Genomic DNA, 17393 nt, shown 5'->3' on the forward strand with positions numbered 1-17393 from the left:
ATGTTATGCACCGTTTCGACTGTCCGTTCTGCCATTCAAGTATCCAAAATCAACGGACAGCCGAGATGGTGGGCACCACCATTACCGGATTCCCACAAGGCTTCGATAGTCTCCTTTAACGAAACCGTGCTTGGAGAAAAAGAGAGAGAGAATGGAGGAAATGAACGACCACCACCAACAGCCGCCATCACCAGGAGTGAGGCCAATCAAAGCCAAGGACTGCATAGAAGAACTCCTCAAGTTCACGCTCTCCTCCTCAATCGACGGAACCCTAAGTCTCGACGTCGGCCTCTCCAAAGATTACTGCTCCAAACTCCTCACCGACGATGATGGCCCAGAAATAAACCCTACCCCCAATGCCTCTGGTACGTGTAACCATTCCAATCCTTTTCACTTGTTACATGCCGCATTCGGTAGTTGCATACACACTTCGTCTATCAACTTTGCAAAGTCAATTAACTCTGTTTAAGCATGTACAGCGATACTATATATTTTAGTCCAAAGGGTCAGTCCGGTTGGTGGGTGGGTTTGGGTTCTATTCTTGGTTGGGGTCAGGCCGCACGTAAGTAATTTCTTGTGAATTCCCTAGTTTTGGCGTGGATGAGTTGCTGACTTGCCTTTGACCGGACCGGGGAGGAGATTAGTTGAGGTGCGCATAAGTTGGCCCGAACACCCTGATCGTCGTCGAACCAAAAAAAAGATCTATTTTACTCGGTAAAAACTGCATTTTCGAATGTAACCCAAATAGTATGAATCGATGTCCAAATTTTATGAATTGCTACACAAAAGTTATGAATTTGAACTTTGTTGTTGGGAATTTAAGGCGATTCGAGGGGCGCATATGGTACACATGGAAATAGAGGAGTTTACACACTTAGATGGGGAAGGGGAGTGTATCACAGCAGTTCCCTCGACAAAAGAAAGAGGAATTGGGTGATCAAATTGTATGCTTTTCTTTTCCTTCCCCCTTTCCAAATCATTTTTTCGATGGGATTATTTTGGAAAGTTGTAGATAATTGAAGTCAATAACTCTTAATGCATGTGTTTGACGCTCCGGCATACACATAGAAACAAGCTGTTATTCACAGACAGAGAAGTTGCATTGTTAGGAAGTGAAGATATTTTTTGAACAGACATTGAATGAAGTTTGAGGAATTTTTGAACGTGAGGAGAGATTATAGGAGAAACGAAGATGAAAAAACTTATTCTAATGATGTGAATTCAAATAGCAGAGCATTATCGACCCTGAAAAAAGAAGGAAGATTTGTAATGAGGCTCGACACATGCGCCCCCTTGGGGCACACACGACTATGTAGAGAAACCATTCCAAATAAGAGAACACTTGAATAACCTAGCATAAAAAGAAGACAACTCTCTCACAAAGACTGAGAGCCAGGCTAAGAGAACCAAAATAGATAGGGCTGCAAACAAACCGAATCGAGCCGAGCTTTAGAACGTTCAGGTTTGTTCATTAAGTTTTTAGCAACTCGAGCTCAATGAAAATTTGACAAGCTGAGCTTGCCTAGGTTTCAGTCGAACGTGAGTTTCTTCAAGAGCTTGATCGAGTAAAAAATATCATATCTTTATGCTCTCATATAGGTCTAGAGTTGCAAATAAATGTTTTTTTATTTATTTTGTACATAATTAAGTTCCTACGCATAAGATTATAAAACAATATCAAACTGTAAGTTATGTACATGTATAAGTTCATACATATCCAAGGTTTTTATAGGAAATTCTTATTATATATATGTGTGCGAGCGCGCACACATTTATACTCTAGGTTCGCGAGCCTAATTGAGCCGAATAATGTGATGTTCAGATTCGGCTCATTTATTAAACGAGCCTAAAAATTGAGGCTCCGGTTCAATTTGTTTAGTACGAATTGAACTCGAACAAGCCTTTACTGAATCGAGCCTCGAACAATTTAGGAACAACTCGGTTCATATGCAGCCCTAAAAATAGATAAACTCGAGAGAAGATGGAGTTCGACATGACCTTCTAGTTTTTAGAGACTTTGAGCAAGAATTCTTAGGCTTCATTTGTCTTCTGTTTACAAGTGGTGGCTTTTTTAGTTGGGCTAAGCACAAAATGCTTCAGTCAGTCAGCATACTTTATGAAACTTGGGTAAACGCACAGACAGGAATCTAAAAATTGCATTTGTAGACTGATGGCATGGCTTGAAGTGTCTAGGCATCAGTATTGCGAACAGATAATTGTCTGTTCTGTTGTCATTGAATCAATTTGAGTCATATAGATATTGCGGAGGGGGTTCCCACATATCCTTTGTACAAGCATCTGGCATCAACTTTGTACCAATCTCTATCCTTTGGAGCCTTTAGTAGGCCGTATGACAGAATGCCGTTGATGCATGAAGACAGTTCTTTGAAGCATAAAGAAGTTGCGTGGATTGCATTGGTCATGGAAAAGGGATCTGAGTTGATAAATGTGAGTTAAAAGTGATTGCAATGTTATTTCCAGTGTCATCCAGTAGTTATATTATGCTTAACAAAACCTCTAACCATCATTACTTTTGTATTAGGTACTGGAAAATGTGGACTTTGAACTTCATGTTCAAGAGCCTTTCTTTTCCCAGCTTAAAGGTACAAATATGGTAGCATTATCAATCATTGCACTTCAAAGTTTAATTTTGTTTCTAGTGGAAATCACATTAACCCCTTTAACTACAAAATCCAACACTTAACCCCCTTTAACTACCATTCGCTGCACACATTTGGCCTACCATTTGCAATCTGTTAAGGATTTGAACGGAAAGTGGTGCCAAATCAAATACTGGACTACTTTGCCCTCATTTCCCCTTTACATGGAAAAACCCTTGTAAAGTTATATCTCTCGCCTATCCAAAACAAAAAAAAAGCAGCTATATCTCTCTCTTGTTCTCCGAACTGCAACTGCAGTTTACAATCTCTCTCAGAGTTTTCACGGTAACTATCAAACAGAGTTTTCTTCTTCTGAATACCTTCCCATATCTTGAACGGTCGATTCAGAGAAACACTCTTCGTGACTGATATTTGAGGTTGAATTCCTCTTGGGCTGAATCGGCTGTGATTTGAAGTCCTTGATTAACAATGGTAGCCGGATGTTCCGCTCCAAATATGCTAGTAACTTTGATTGAAGGGTCCGTATGAAGAAGTTCATTATCCTAACAGTATTGAACAAGAAAAGCTAGAACAGAAAAAGAAACAAGAAGAAGATATTTCTGAATTTCTCTCTCTGTCGATCTCTCTCTCCTTTTCTGATCAACTCTCTTCAATCCCCCCTCGTTCTCTTTGCCCTCTCGGTAATCCCTCTTTCTGGATTCTTTGTGCAATTCGGCGCACCGGGTGGTAGTTAAAGGGGGTTAATGTAATTTCCCCTTGTTTCTATTCTTGCTTTCCTGTTGAATTCTTTATGTATGGCGACCAGCTAATATTTCTTTCATTTATTTGAGATCCTAGATGGCATGAAAACAGTTGAAGGAAGATGCGCAGTTGGGGACTATAACAAGTATGATTTGTTCTTAATCCACGTTATTTATTGGTAATAACTAATAACACCCAACTCAGTGGACTGCAGTCTACTCTCCTCTCTCCATTACCCCCATGTATGATATTCTATTGTGTATTATATAATTCAGATGCAACTTGTATCTTGGCTTGGTTAAGAATAAAACGTAGGGGAAAATGAGGCCTAGAATTCATCAGGGGCCAAGGAGAAATAGATTTGTATTGACCTCTAAAGGGATTATGAAATAGTTTCTCCTTGGCCCCTAAGGTGATCAACTCGAGGACTAACTCATCTGAGTCATCTGACCAACCCCATGTTTCAGGGTGCTACTTAAATGGCTGGAAAAAAAAATTCACGTAAATGGAGGAATGTGAACATTTGGCTCTTCATATTAGGCTTATCCACTAAAATAGTTGTCCACACAATGACTGACCTTTCAGGTACCTCTCTTCACTTCATTACTCTTCAGTGAAGGTTAAGGCTTTCTTAGAGAAGGCGGGTCAATCCACTATTCAGTAAAAAAAACTTCCATTATACTTTCTTAACTTCCGAATTGAGATTCTTATAAAATAGCGATGCATATGGTGTGGTTTCTATATCTCATGCATTTGTTTAAGTATCTGGAAAAGAGTTTTGGGGGTAGGGTACTAAAAAAAAGGCTCTACTCGACTCAGCTTTTATTCCTTAGTTGCATTTATCTGCCGGTTATTAACTAATAAGCCCTATTTGATCTAGTAAGGGGAAGAGGTTTTTGTATTTCTGAAGGTCACAAAGAAAGGTTCCTGGAATCTTATTTTATTGGCTTAGCATTCGAAACAGCAAACTGGTAGACTTATTATTGAGTTCTTTGAGCAGGCTTAGTTATTCCCAATGATTCTAGCCAGTTTCTGAATCGATTACTCAGTGTGGGTGTCGAAGGTTAAATTCACACAAAATGTAAAAGAATGATGTACCTAAATGACCTGTGCTTAAAGCTCAAATTAATGATTTAGTGACTAGTGTTGCTCCCCGGCCCAAATAGTTGATACATATCAAGGTTTTCCCTGATAGACATCTGTTTGTTCAGATCGTGAAGTTGATCCACCAGTAGGGGTTAGGGTACACATTATCTTCGCGTCATGTTCCTCTCCTTCCCCACTCTCTAGCGATTATATAGTGTAATTACAGACCGATGCACATTTCCTATGATGCGGGCATCTCGAGATTGCTTCTATTCTCGGCTCCTCTAGTTTGCATCAGAAGATCAAGTTCATCATCGGCACAAAGTTGATCACAATCTTTGCTGACGAGGACTTCACTATCTACGAGAGTCCTACGATCCCTGTCATTGAATCTGTGGAACCCTCAAGCTTCCAAGCATTTGAATGCGTGACGGGCGTACGGCGGAGTGGTTTATCTCTGGGCAGAGAAATGGTTTTCCAGGTCAGAAGGATGGAGAATAGGTAGGAATCGGTAGGGGTAATGTAAAGTAGTGAGCTCCATTGGGTCCCCAGGGTCGCTCGGGAGCACCTTTTTGCTGCTGAGGATTATAATTGGCCGGGCGATAACATACACATACACCCTTCGAATGCAAAAAAGAAGAAGAAAAAAAAGAGAGGTTCATGCCAGACATGCTCAAATATTTCTGCAAGTTTTCTGAACTATTAATAAAAGCAGCTTTATTTAATTTGTTGGGTTGTGTGAACAAAAATGTAATTCGTTCTTGATTCAACAATGTGGTGGCTGCCGAGTGACTAGAGTCCTCGTGGTATGAACTTGAGATCAAGCCACTTGGGCCAGGCTCAAAAAGTTTTTGACTGAATATTCATTCATGCAGTTTTGGTAACATTTTCCCCCTATTTAATTGTGACTTCTTTTTGGGTTTTAGAATTTTTTCAGGAGCTTTGATTCTGTTCAATAAATGCTTGGTGCTTCAAGTTCAGGTGATTAAGTCTATTGTAGCTCACCTGTACTCACTTTTTATGCATTTTCACTTGAACCCATGTAGCTTTATTAACTTGCAGGATGTTCGCCGTTATGCTTCATTTTTGGAGATGTTGGAAGCCGAGAGTCTGACAAAAGTCCTTCCTGGAGTACAAACTATTGAAGAAGGTATTCCTCACATTGCTATCACCTATGGTTACACACAGGGTGATGGCATATTTACTGCCACGTTTATGTTAGCGAAACAGAGCTATCACATTATTCTATAAATAAATATTGAGGGTATGGGATGCTTGAATAGTAGACAGTGCCTAGAAAAGGGTAATAATTAATAAAATAGGGATAGCCTCTGGAAGATTGTATACTCATAAACTTTTTCAAATCCAACAAAAACTTTACGCCAGAACTACACAAATCCTTCTCTATGGTCAACTTTATTAAGAGATATTTCCTTTGGAGGGTACTTGGCAGTTTTGTGTTTTTCAATGGCGGTAACTGAAATTCTTTCAGCCTTTGAAAGTTCTTTCTGAACATCAAATTGAATCTAGTCACGTTTCTGTATGTGTTCATTGGAAGTTTAAACTTGTCGAATCATCCATATGAAGATGCACAAAATTTGGAAGACGCTAACAAGTACTAGGAAGCTTGTGTACTTTACCTTTTTTTTTTCTTTTATGTCAAAGATGAGAAGGATAGTACCCATTATTGGTTAGCATTAGCTTTGACATGCACAAGAGAGAATCAGAGATCATTGATGACCTTGAGTTTCCTCACTTAGAAGTACCTTCTGGATCACATAACATGAATGGGTATGCTTTTTTTTTTTTTTTTTTCAGGTGTACAAATCTACAGGAAATTTTACTCAGAAGAGAAGGAAAAGCTGAATGGTGTCCTTGCAATTGGTGTTACAAAACCGGCTGCTCAGCCTTTTATTTCTTTGGCTGGCATGCTTTCAGTGAGTATGCTTGCGGCTTGCCCTTATGTTAGCACGTCTTATTGACATCACTTGAAAATGTGTTAGTAGGATTCTAAAATAGTGTGCAAGTGACTATTTGGCATGCTATGATGTCAATATTTAACTCCACGGTATTCAAACTGGGTTATTCAGGTTCATTGCGAATTGGACTGTGGGTTCTGCAGTTCCTTAATGGAACATATTAGATGTCTATAGGTTGTCAAACTGTATAACAACTGAATGATTGTGTATTTTTTCTTGTTTCTTGTGTTTTTTGAATCGAATCTCGTTTCTTGTTGGAAAACTCGTTTCCAAATATGTGGTGAAAGTACATTTGAGAAGAAATTGCAACTTAATTTGGGAAATATATAGGGATGCTTTTCATTTTGTTTGATTGTGCAACCTAATTCTTGTAGGCCATTTCGCATTCCGTCCCGTAAAACTTCACAGCTTAGGTTACTAGTTTTTTTTTTTTAATTATCGGCACTGTAGGTTATTAGGGTTTTTTAATTTTTTTTCCAAAAGGTGCTTAGGTTAGTTTATAACCTTTGAAGGCTGTTACAAAATAAAGAGCATGTGATCTTTCTTCTCTACTTTATTCAAATATATTTCTTTGAATCTGTATACCTCTGCAATCTTTAATTAGGTGGATTACAATTGCTAGAAGGGGTTTAATACTCCTACAATTTGGACAAGTAGGTCTCAGTGTAAAACCAAACGTAAAGCTTTATTGTCTTCTTCTTTGCAGAAGATTGAGAAAATTTTCCTTTTATTTCCAGTTTTGATAAATTGGAAAGGAAGAAAATTTCAAATAGATGTTAGCAGCTTATAGGAGAATTTATGTCAATCCATACGATGTAGTTATGTTTAGAAAAGTTACCTCTACTGTTGATGTTTGTACCAAGGGTGAGCACGCTGTTGTAGATTCGTAGGAGCATATGATGGTTTAACTTTAAAGGTACCTTACATCACAGGGAAGCTTGCTCTGGTAGCCATAAGTTTTTTTGAATGGTGTACAGGGCCTTTTTGTTCAGTGGCCTTTGTTTTTGTATACGGCCGGCATTCCCGTAATGCCTCTTTTAATATACTTACTTACTTATCAAAAAAAGAAATATTAATCCAAATTGCAGCGGTATATGCTCGCCAGTCCTAAATTTATTGGTTTCACATGTTTATTTAGGGTCTGAGTTATGGGGGGCTTCAGAGGCTGCTGGGTTTTGTGCACACTGTGGGAACGACTGTAGAAGCACTTCCCCCGCCAAGATCAACTCTTCTCTCTTCATTTATGTTGCCGCATAATCCAAATGTATGGTGATGGCTTGTATATCATTGTATATCATATGTTTTCCTTTTTTGCTATAATTTTTTGAATTGTTTAATTTCCTGATCTTTTATTTTTTTATTTTTGATAGACAATTTCCTGTTCTTTGACTTCCTGAATTATGTCTGTCATATAATACCAAGCCAATAGTCTTTGCAATATGAGGAGAAGATAATACAAATATAGAAGAAAATGATTTGGCTGCTAAAGAAGAAAATGATTTTTAATGGCATGACCATATATCAATGTAGACATGAGCAAATAGACTGTGAAGTTGGGAAAATCATTTAATGGTTTTAATGCCCACTAAAATGTAGAACTTCACCGTTGGCTTATTTATTTATTTATTTCCGGAGATGCATTAGTAGTCGTTTATTTTGGATGTCTCTGTTATGTATTGGTAGTATTATCAGTAGCTGCATGAATCAAAGCGGATACTGGAGTGGGACCCTCCATAGCATCAGGTAATCATGTATGCAATCCTATCTGTGCAGATTTCCCAACAGCACCAATAAAAAGTAAAATACAAATAAGAGTTATGGCATTAAATCCTGATAGATGCCAGTTTAAATAAATTTTGGAGTCCATTTGTATGCCTTTGGATTTATATTACTTGCTCACCGAGATTTCCCTGGATGCTGTAAATTGGAATCTTCTGTTTGGTGGTTGGTGGTCAGACTGATCTTTGAACAACTTAATTGTTTCGTGTTTTTGTGTCTGTTTCGCTGTTATTGTTGATTTCAGAAAATGCTGCTGCTAGAATTTTGTCTTGACATTGTTCTTTGTTTAATGGCTGGAGGTAAAAGGTTCTACCTTGACTGATGGAGCCAGGGCCTTGGCTAAGCATGTTGATAGGAGCGGCTCGAAATATTGGGGTCCTTTCAATGGAAGTGGTTAGTTCTTAGCACGTCCCTTCAGATACAAGGCTTTTTCATAGCCAACTTCAAAATTTCCAATATAGATAAGACTGATTTGTTATTTTTATTTAGTAATGAGACCATAACCTTATTTGTAAGGGTAAATGTTATTTCGTTTATTCTTATGGAAACTACCTTTGACACACTCTTTGTGAGAATGACTTAAATGCTGTGTTTGGATGAGTTTTTGAGAAATTTTGTAGGGTTATGAGTGGATAGAGAAATGAGAGTAATGATTGGAAGTAGAGGTAATGATTGGGGAGAGATAGAGAGAGAAATGAGAATAATGATTGGAGATAGGGGTGAGTAATGATTGAAAGTAGAGGTAATGAGTGTTTTTTGAGTTGGGAATTTTTTTTCAAAAAGCAATCCAAACAAATCATTTGTTTTTAAGGTTGATAGAACCTTTCAATTTCATTTTATATAAAATCATAAGTGCGTTTGTAGTGAGATCTCGTCATAAATCTACAAGTAAAAATTTGTACTTCAAGAGGTTCTAGCATTATGACACCTCAAAAACTATGGAGCATGGGTGCATCCCTATGTTACCTGGGAACATTTGTATCATAGCAGTTTAAGTTTTGGAATGCATGTTAATATGGTGCTCCTTCGTTCCAAAAAGGTAAAAATAGAGTATGCCCCCCTATGTTTTTGTAAGAACTCGTATGCTAATTTACTGGTAATTAGGTATAAAAGTTTTGACAAGAGAATGTTAATATACTGTTCATTATGGTCCTAGATATTTGTATTGCGTGTATAATTTAGAAAACTTTATTTTGTTTCATAGTTTTATCGCTTGAAGTACATTTTAATTTTGTACTATAGAATCCTATTCTACGACACCAAAATTAGAGTGTTGCTTACCACATTTCCATCCCTCGTTCCTGTACGATCCCGTGGTGGTCCTGTCATTCCTATGATAACAATTGACGCTTGTAGGGCATTGCCACACTTGTTGGACCCTTCGCCCCATACCGATGTGATGTAAATATACACAACATATTGATCCATGTATGCACAAAATATCCAAGTATGTAGAATTTATCAGCAAAACCTAACTCAATACTTAATTACTTATCAATTTTGCAAAATTTACTATCGTCAGTAAATTTGTTATTTCATTAAGTTTAAGGCTTTTTTATTCTTACTATTCATGTATACAACATATCACGAGTTTTACCCACACCAAGCGTCGCCTCTCTATTTTGACATCACCCTCACAGTTGTAAGAACTATTCTGGCTTCCATTGAATTCCCCCAAATATACTTGCATTCCTTTCAAGCCAAATGTGACACAATATAACAACTAGGCACAGCTTGAATAGGCTATAATGATTAATGGCCTAATTCAGCTTCACATCCCATTGGCAAGCCACTGTATGAATATGAAATTTTCCCTACACTACTTTCCAAATCTGTCTAGAGTAGTTGCAGTCAAAGAGTAGTGAATAAGTGATGCAATGTTTCATCTTCCTGAGAGCAAAGAGCGCGCACAGCTTCTACTACCATACCCCAACGTCTTAATCTGTCTCTTGTAGCCAGCTTACCTCTACAAGCTAACTAACAAATAAAAACCCATGTAGGGACACTTTTGGAAAACCAAATTATAGAAGCCCAAGTCTTTATGCTCTGTCCATTGCAGATGCATAGTTATTATTATCACCATTTTTGGTATTCTTGACAGGTTGAATTGATGAGTATTGTAAGGGTCAGTATCAGTTATCAAGTGAAAAACACAGAAAGAAAGACTCTCAATGCATTCCGTGATGAATTGGTACGAAATATTTTCCTCACTGCTTTAAGACTCCGATTGAGCAATATTGATGGAGCGTGAACATCGATTCCACCATCACAACAGAATTTTCACCTCATACGATTTACGAAATAGTCGGAACTTGCATGGAGGAGGGAATATACCACACGTTAAAGAGTATCTTAACTGAGGTGAATTTCCAAACTATTAACAGTGATATTATCCTATTTTCTTACTAATTCTTTGAAGGTGGCATTATAATGTGTAGTTTGCCAGAATTCGTATATTCGGATTTCAAGACCTGGAGATAAAATGTGCTAAAACTTGGTTGCTTTAGAGTAGTGAATAAGAGATTGCATACTCGGCGAGTGGTGGCAAAATGAACTCGGAGGAACTTGGAAACACATACATGAGGGTATGATTCTTTTTATGACTTACGATGGTATGATTTTCACTAAAACGATGGTATGATTCTTTCAAAGCTTCTCCAAGCTCCTTCGAGTTCATTTTGCCACCACTCGTCGAGTATGCAATTTTCCATTCACTATTTTGAAGCAACCACTTTTTAGCACGTTCTATCTCCGGATCTTGAAATTTGAATATACGGATTCTGGCAACCTACACATTATAATGCCACCTTCGAAGTATTAATAAGAAATTAGGATACTATCATTGTTAATAGTTTTGGAAAAATTCACCTTAGTTAAGATACTCTCTAACGTGTGGTATGTTCCCTCCTCCATGCAAGTTCTGATAATTTCGTAAGTCGTATGAGGTGAAACTTCTGCTGTGCCGGTGGAATCGATGTTCACGCCCCATCAATATTGCTCAATTGGAGTCTTAAAGCAATGAGGAAAATACTTCGTGCCAATTCATCTCGGGAATGCATTGAGAGTCTTTCTTTTTGTGTTTTTCACTTGATAACTGATACTGGCTCTTATAATATTCATCAATTCAACCTGTCAAAAAATACCAAAAATGGTGATAATTATGACTGTATATGTTTGCAATGAACAAAGCATAAGACTTATGCTACTATAAGAGACAGGTTAAGATATTGGGGTATGGCAGTGGAAGTTGTTTGCGCTCTTTGCTCTCAGAAAGATAAAACATTGCAACACTTATTCCTTGACTGCAACTACTCTAGACAGATTTGGAAAGTTGTGTTAGAGAAATTTCAGATTCATACAGTGGCTTGCCAATGGGATGTGGAGCTGAATTATGGCATTAATCGTTGTAGCGGCAAATCTTCTAAAGCTTTGCTATTCAAGCTGTGCGTAGCTGTTATATTGTGTCAAATTTGGCTTTAAAGGAATGCAAGGATATTTGGGGGGAATTCAAGGGAGGCCAGAATAGTTCTCACAATTGTTGAGGGTGATGTCAGATATAGACAGGCGACACTTGGTGTGGGTAAATGATCTATTCTTTCTCTTCATCGCCTCTGCTCTATCAAAATGCTTTTTACACAAAATCTCTACTTTGTGAAGCTCCAATAAACCCTCACTATCTCTGTACGTGTCCCTTTGAAGTTCCAAGTCAACCTAAAAAACTTTGTGACTTCAGATAGTTCCGAGAAACTACTATGCAGAAAATCCATTTGTGTCCTGTGTTGCAAATCTAGCCAATTCTGCCACTTCCAATCAACAGCCTGGAACCGTTTTTCTGCCTTGTCAAACCATTTAATTTCCAGCTCTCTACTACCTCAAGCCTAATTAAGACGTCTATGTTGCTCTACGCATGCTTTATAACTTACATTGTTAGCCTTGAAAGGGCAAGAATTAGCTTTAAGGACTCCATTCATGAGTTTCATGTCCAATGCATAAGGTGTATGAGTCGAAAGGCACGGCAAGGTTTTCATTGTGGTACACTGATAATTGTGTTATTTACTCTTTTTGGGCTACAATTGGACATATTAGGGTGGTTTGGACATGTGTGTTGCAGATCAACAGATGCAGTGGTTAGGAGGAGTGATATGATTACTGTTGAGGGTAATACGATTCAATTCAACATTTTCTTCGTTTAGGTTTGATTATGTTGTAGCTCTATAATTCGGATTAGGTTTCTGGTTGGATGAACTGCTTTGCTGATATTGACCCCAAGAAAGGGTAGGTACAGCTAGTCAAAATCGGCATTAGAGGTGGTAGTTCCAATTTTTGAAATCACAAAACACGATGCCCTCCACAGAGCTGAATGGAGAAAAAGCATTCATGTGGCTAACCCCAATTGATTGGGGCATAAGGCTCTGTATGGTACAGTAGATTCCAGAATTCTTCACATCATGTGATTTTATTTTCCTTTGCTGCCAAAAAAAGGTGTATTCTCAATACATGGATTGTGTATATTCTTTCATGTATGAACATGAATAATATCAAAAATATATAACACATAACTAGTTAATGATCCCCATATTTGTACCCAAACCTGGATCTGTATCCACGTATCCTCAATTTTTAGGCTCTATTGACCCCTAGATATCCACTCGCACCCGATACCCGCGCCCACATCTGTCTAACATAGGTTAAAATATAACCCAAAAAATAGGGGAATAAAAAATGCATTCTGTCTTATCAAGATTGTTGACTGACAGACTAACAGAAGGGTCCCTATATGATATGGTATCATCTAATTGGATCAGACCCCACTTCTCCCCTGCGCCATAGTTGTTCTAAGTAGTTTTGCCATTTAAGGCAGTATCATTTTGGGATGGTGATGTATGCTTGGGAAGATAGGGATTGGAGTTCACTCTGTTAGATAATAGCATATCTACCTCTATTTGGTTCATGATTCATCACATAAAATGTGTTAGCCCATTGGATTTAGCTTTTGGATGAGCTGATTTAATGTTGCCTTAGTGGATGATAACATTATTTTCATCACAGGAGAAATAAGCAAGATTTTTCCTATTCTAGTTGAATCGATGGATCTGTTTTTGTTTCTTTGTTTTCCTGTCCAGATTCCACTAAAAATAGCCTCGCAAAGGATGCAATCAGTCACTTGATGGCTCATTGTTGCTGGCAGAATATGCATGTTGTTCCACCACATGGAGTTGTCTATGAAATAAGGACTGCTGATGGTTATGGTGCACGGTGGTCTGAAGATGGAAGTGAGGTATGAAGTGCGGTAAAATTACTTTTTTATGCAGAGATTTGTAGTTAAAATCTTCATAGTAGGGCTACAAATTAACTTGGCTTCAGCTTGAACTATCTAGATTTGGAAGGAGCCAACATGGTCTAAGGTAAAAGTTAGGTTCACTGAAGAGCCTTCTTCAGAATGAGTTTTTGTGTTTTACTTTTTGCTAAGATTCACATATTGCTGTAGGTAACAATTTTGTCCTGAAACTAGATAGGGAAATTTACAATTTCAAAGAACTTGCTAGTCTGCTAATTTGTATACGGTTGTCCTGTTCCTTTAATTTTAGTTTTCATGTTCTTTGTAAATGTTTGGCTGTTTTACAATAGCCTCTACTGTTTACCCCATTCTGTTTTCCTGGAAGATATTATAGAACAGTAACATAAGAAGACGACAAGTAGTAATAAGTAAACATTGACCTTACTATCATCAATACTTGTATTCCTCTGACCTGACAATGGATAAGACACATCTGTGGAATGATTGCCTCGTCAAACAAGAGGTCTAAAATCAGCTTGGGCTTTGATGTATGGGGAACTGCCGTGAAAGTTAATGGTTAACTGAAAATTAAGCAAAGGATCGATGGGTATTTCATATTCTATTGATAGTTGTTCTACGTGTGAAGTTTCTGGGTTAGGAGGGTGTGACTAAATGTTCAGTGGAGTCACAAGTTATGGATAGTAAATGGAGTCACTTTGTTCAATGCTCGTGTAACTAAGACTTGTGATTTCCATATGGTATCTACATATTCTTGCAGTTCATAGGATTCCTCGAGCCATACATGGAAGATGGACAGTCAAATAGATGGAAGCACTAACTTGACACAGAGATTTGTAAGACTATTCCTTTTGTAGGATTTTTTTACACTTCGATTTTCATGGTTGGAACATATAATTTCTAAGCATCGATGTATGTATTTCAAATCGTTTTATACAACATATTTATGGCTTCATGATTGAATATTTGATGCACCAAGAGTCCTTGACTGCATGTAGCTATGAACTCCTTTTCTTTTCTGCTGCTGCTGGAGGTGGCATTTCTTGTATATTGCAGTTTCTGCGTGATGACCACCTCTGTGCTGTGCTATTTAGTGATGGTCATTAGCAAGTGATTCATTATTGTTAGTTGAGTTTGGAACCCAATTTCCCTTGTTTGAACCTCCATTCGCATGAATGAACTAAAGTATGAAAGTATAGTTTTGGTAGCGTAAAACATCAAAAGTGAGTCATAGTCACCCAGAAGTATTCTATTCAATACTTGGTTTGAAGGATAATTGACCATTTTTATTGGCTATCTAGTCGTTAAAAAATGTGTCTGTTTAAGAAGCATCTTAAATGGTAGAACGGGCTTGTTTGGATGCAGTAGAAAGAAAGGGGTAAGTAATACCCCTCAATTAGACCTGGGGCCCATCTCTTGCCCCAGTTTGGGACGGCAACGCGCAGGGGTTTTCCATAATCCTCCTCCTTCGGTAAGACCGGAGAAGAGGGGATTCGGTGGACTTAGTTTCGCCTGGGGTTTGAGGTGTCCATAATTTATCCCTCTCAATCCCCCGCCAAATGTGACGATTTCACCCCTCCTCCTAATCCCCCTTCTCCCACCCCCAGCCACCCATCACACACATGCACGCCTAGATCGGAAAAATGGAAGGGGGGGGATACCGTGACAACGGCATGGAGCTGGTGACGGTCGCCGGCGACGATCGGGGAGCTCTGATCGTGACTGGGTTTCTTCTTCTTCTTTGTCTTCTGCGTTCTCTCTCTCTCTCACACACACGCACGCACACACATTTGACGGCAAGAACAAGAAAAATAAAAAGAACTAAGGAAATAAATTATGTGCATGTGTGCCCATGTGTTCCATACAACCTTATCAATCCACACTTATAAATTTTAATAAAATTTGGTTTTAAAAAAAAAACATAAAATTTCTGTTGAATTAAATATTTTAATAAAATATAACATTAACTTAGTAAACCACTTAAAAAATGGAATATTAATATTTAATTATTTTATATAATTATTATATCAGTTAAATAATTTATAATTAATTATTTGTGAATAAAAAATTAATTAAAATTGAATTTCGTAATTATATATTTAATCTAATGAATAATCTAACTTAACACTGTACAATAGCAAAATAGTCAATTGACAGCTTTTTACATCATATACCTTTTTTTAGAACATTTCCAATCAAGCTCTAAATCTTTAAAATAGAGAACCAATTTACTCCAATCAAACTTTATATTGAGTCTCTATTTTTGAGTCCCAATTTGGTTCTCTATATATAGAGATGTTTCAAACATATAGAGAATGATCTCTATATCTTTTTGCCTTTCTAAAATCACCATTTTACCCTTTTTACGTAGAGATGAAAATAGAGATTTTAGGATTGAAGTTGGAGTGAATGGTGAAAACTCTCTAAACTTGGTTTTTGGATAAAAAGTATTTTGATTCTCTATTTAAGAGAATTGGGTTAGAGATGCTCTTAGAGCATCCGCAATGTAATAATCAAAAGTGAATAATCAAAATTTGCCATGTCAGCTTTTGATTATTCATTTAGAGGGTTGCTAAAATTAGCAATATGAAGTTCCACATTGTTACTTTTGATTATTTAAATACCAAATTTGATTATTGGTTAGGAGGTTGTTAACTTTGATTATTACAATGTGAGCACTTTTTTAAACACGCATTGCTAATTTTAGCAATATTTTGATTTTGATTATTAGAGCATCCGTATTGTAATAAGCAAATGAATGTGAATAAGCAAATTTAACAACAATACTCAAAAAATACCCCACATTGTAATTGTAATAACCAAAGTTACAAGTCTTTTAGTAAATAACCAAATTCCACCCATTCTATAATCAAACTTAACAACTTTTACCAATAACCAAAACTCAATAACCAAACTCAACAATTAAACTCAAAACTCAAAACTCAATAACTCAAAACACCCCATATTGGAATCGTCTCATCGAGACGAATAATTTGGTGTAATCGGGTGCGTGATTAAAACTCGTTTGCAATTGGACAAATGTGCATTGTGTATTGTGGGGGTTTTTTTGGTTAGGATACAAAAATAACCAATGTGGAGGTAGATGTTGTTAAGTTTGATTATGGACTACATAGATAATCAAATGCTGACATGGCACATTTTAATTATTGATTTTGATTAGTACCATTGCGGATGCTCTTATATTGTGGATGCTCTTATACCCCCAATTTATTCCACATCCAAACCAAGTACTATTTAATCCCTCTTCTCTAATACTTCATCCAAACCAATTACTATTTAATCCCCCCTCCATAAAGTCACATCATTGTGGGCCCACCCTTCTTAAATAACACCCCCTACTATCTTATCCCCTTTCATAACTAATACCTCCAAATTTTTTTCCGCATCCAAACGGGCCCTACTAGTATTGTGATGTGTATTAGCCCATACCGCCACTCCCGAAATCCCCCTGAACGGGGTCTTCAGCTTGAGAGAAAACCAGCAAAGTTCAGTGGGTAAATAATGAACTTGCTATATAACTGAAAGCATGTTGAAATAGTAATAATCTACACATTTTTGGCACCAGGCAAGTAGACATAGCGGCCACGAATTTAGATGCTCTCTATAAACATATATCCCGGCTTGCACTAGGTCAGACTCCAATCTCTGTGGAGATACAGGCTAGAGATTGAGATACAGAAGTAACCCCTAAGTCCAAAATTAGGTGGGTTCTGTGATCTTGGAAGGAAATCTGTGATGAGTATGTTATGCAAGCCGTGCCTTGTGATGATTGTTCATGAGTGATTATTCCATTGCCTTGGGGCACTGCAAACTCTTTTATACCCACATATTTGTATGGGTTTCACACACTTTGTAACGGCGATCGCATAA

General features: G+C 37.5%; 1 protein-coding gene across 2 annotated transcripts; it reads left to right on the forward strand.

The window, feature by feature from the left end:
• LOC131302015 (uncharacterized) lies at nt 1-14476 on the forward strand. Of its 2 annotated transcripts, none has more exons than XR_009191541.1 (11): nt 1-365; nt 2258-2448; nt 2543-2603; nt 3459-3507; nt 5375-5429; nt 5511-5598; nt 6267-6385; nt 7566-7691; nt 8506-8599; nt 12288-12364; nt 13330-13469. XR_009191541.1 is itself a non-coding variant. In XM_058328565.1 (11 exons), exons 1-11 carry the CDS (start codon nt 152-154, stop codon nt 14320-14322), a joined length of 1212 nt encoding a protein of 403 aa, XP_058184548.1. In that variant the 5' UTR covers nt 1-151; the 3' UTR covers nt 14323-14476. The 2 variants fall into 2 exon arrangements, 1 of the variants encoding a protein (XP_058184548.1); XM_058328565.1 differs by lacking the exon at nt 12288-12364 and adding an exon at nt 14263-14476 and having other exon boundaries at nt 13330-13484.
• Nucleotides 14477-17393: the final 2917 nt, after the last annotated feature.

This window comes from Rhododendron vialii, chromosome 9a, assembly GCF_030253575.1.
Source record: "Rhododendron vialii isolate Sample 1 chromosome 9a, ASM3025357v1".
In the NCBI taxonomy this organism is placed as follows: Eukaryota; Viridiplantae; Streptophyta; class Magnoliopsida; order Ericales; family Ericaceae; genus Rhododendron; species Rhododendron vialii.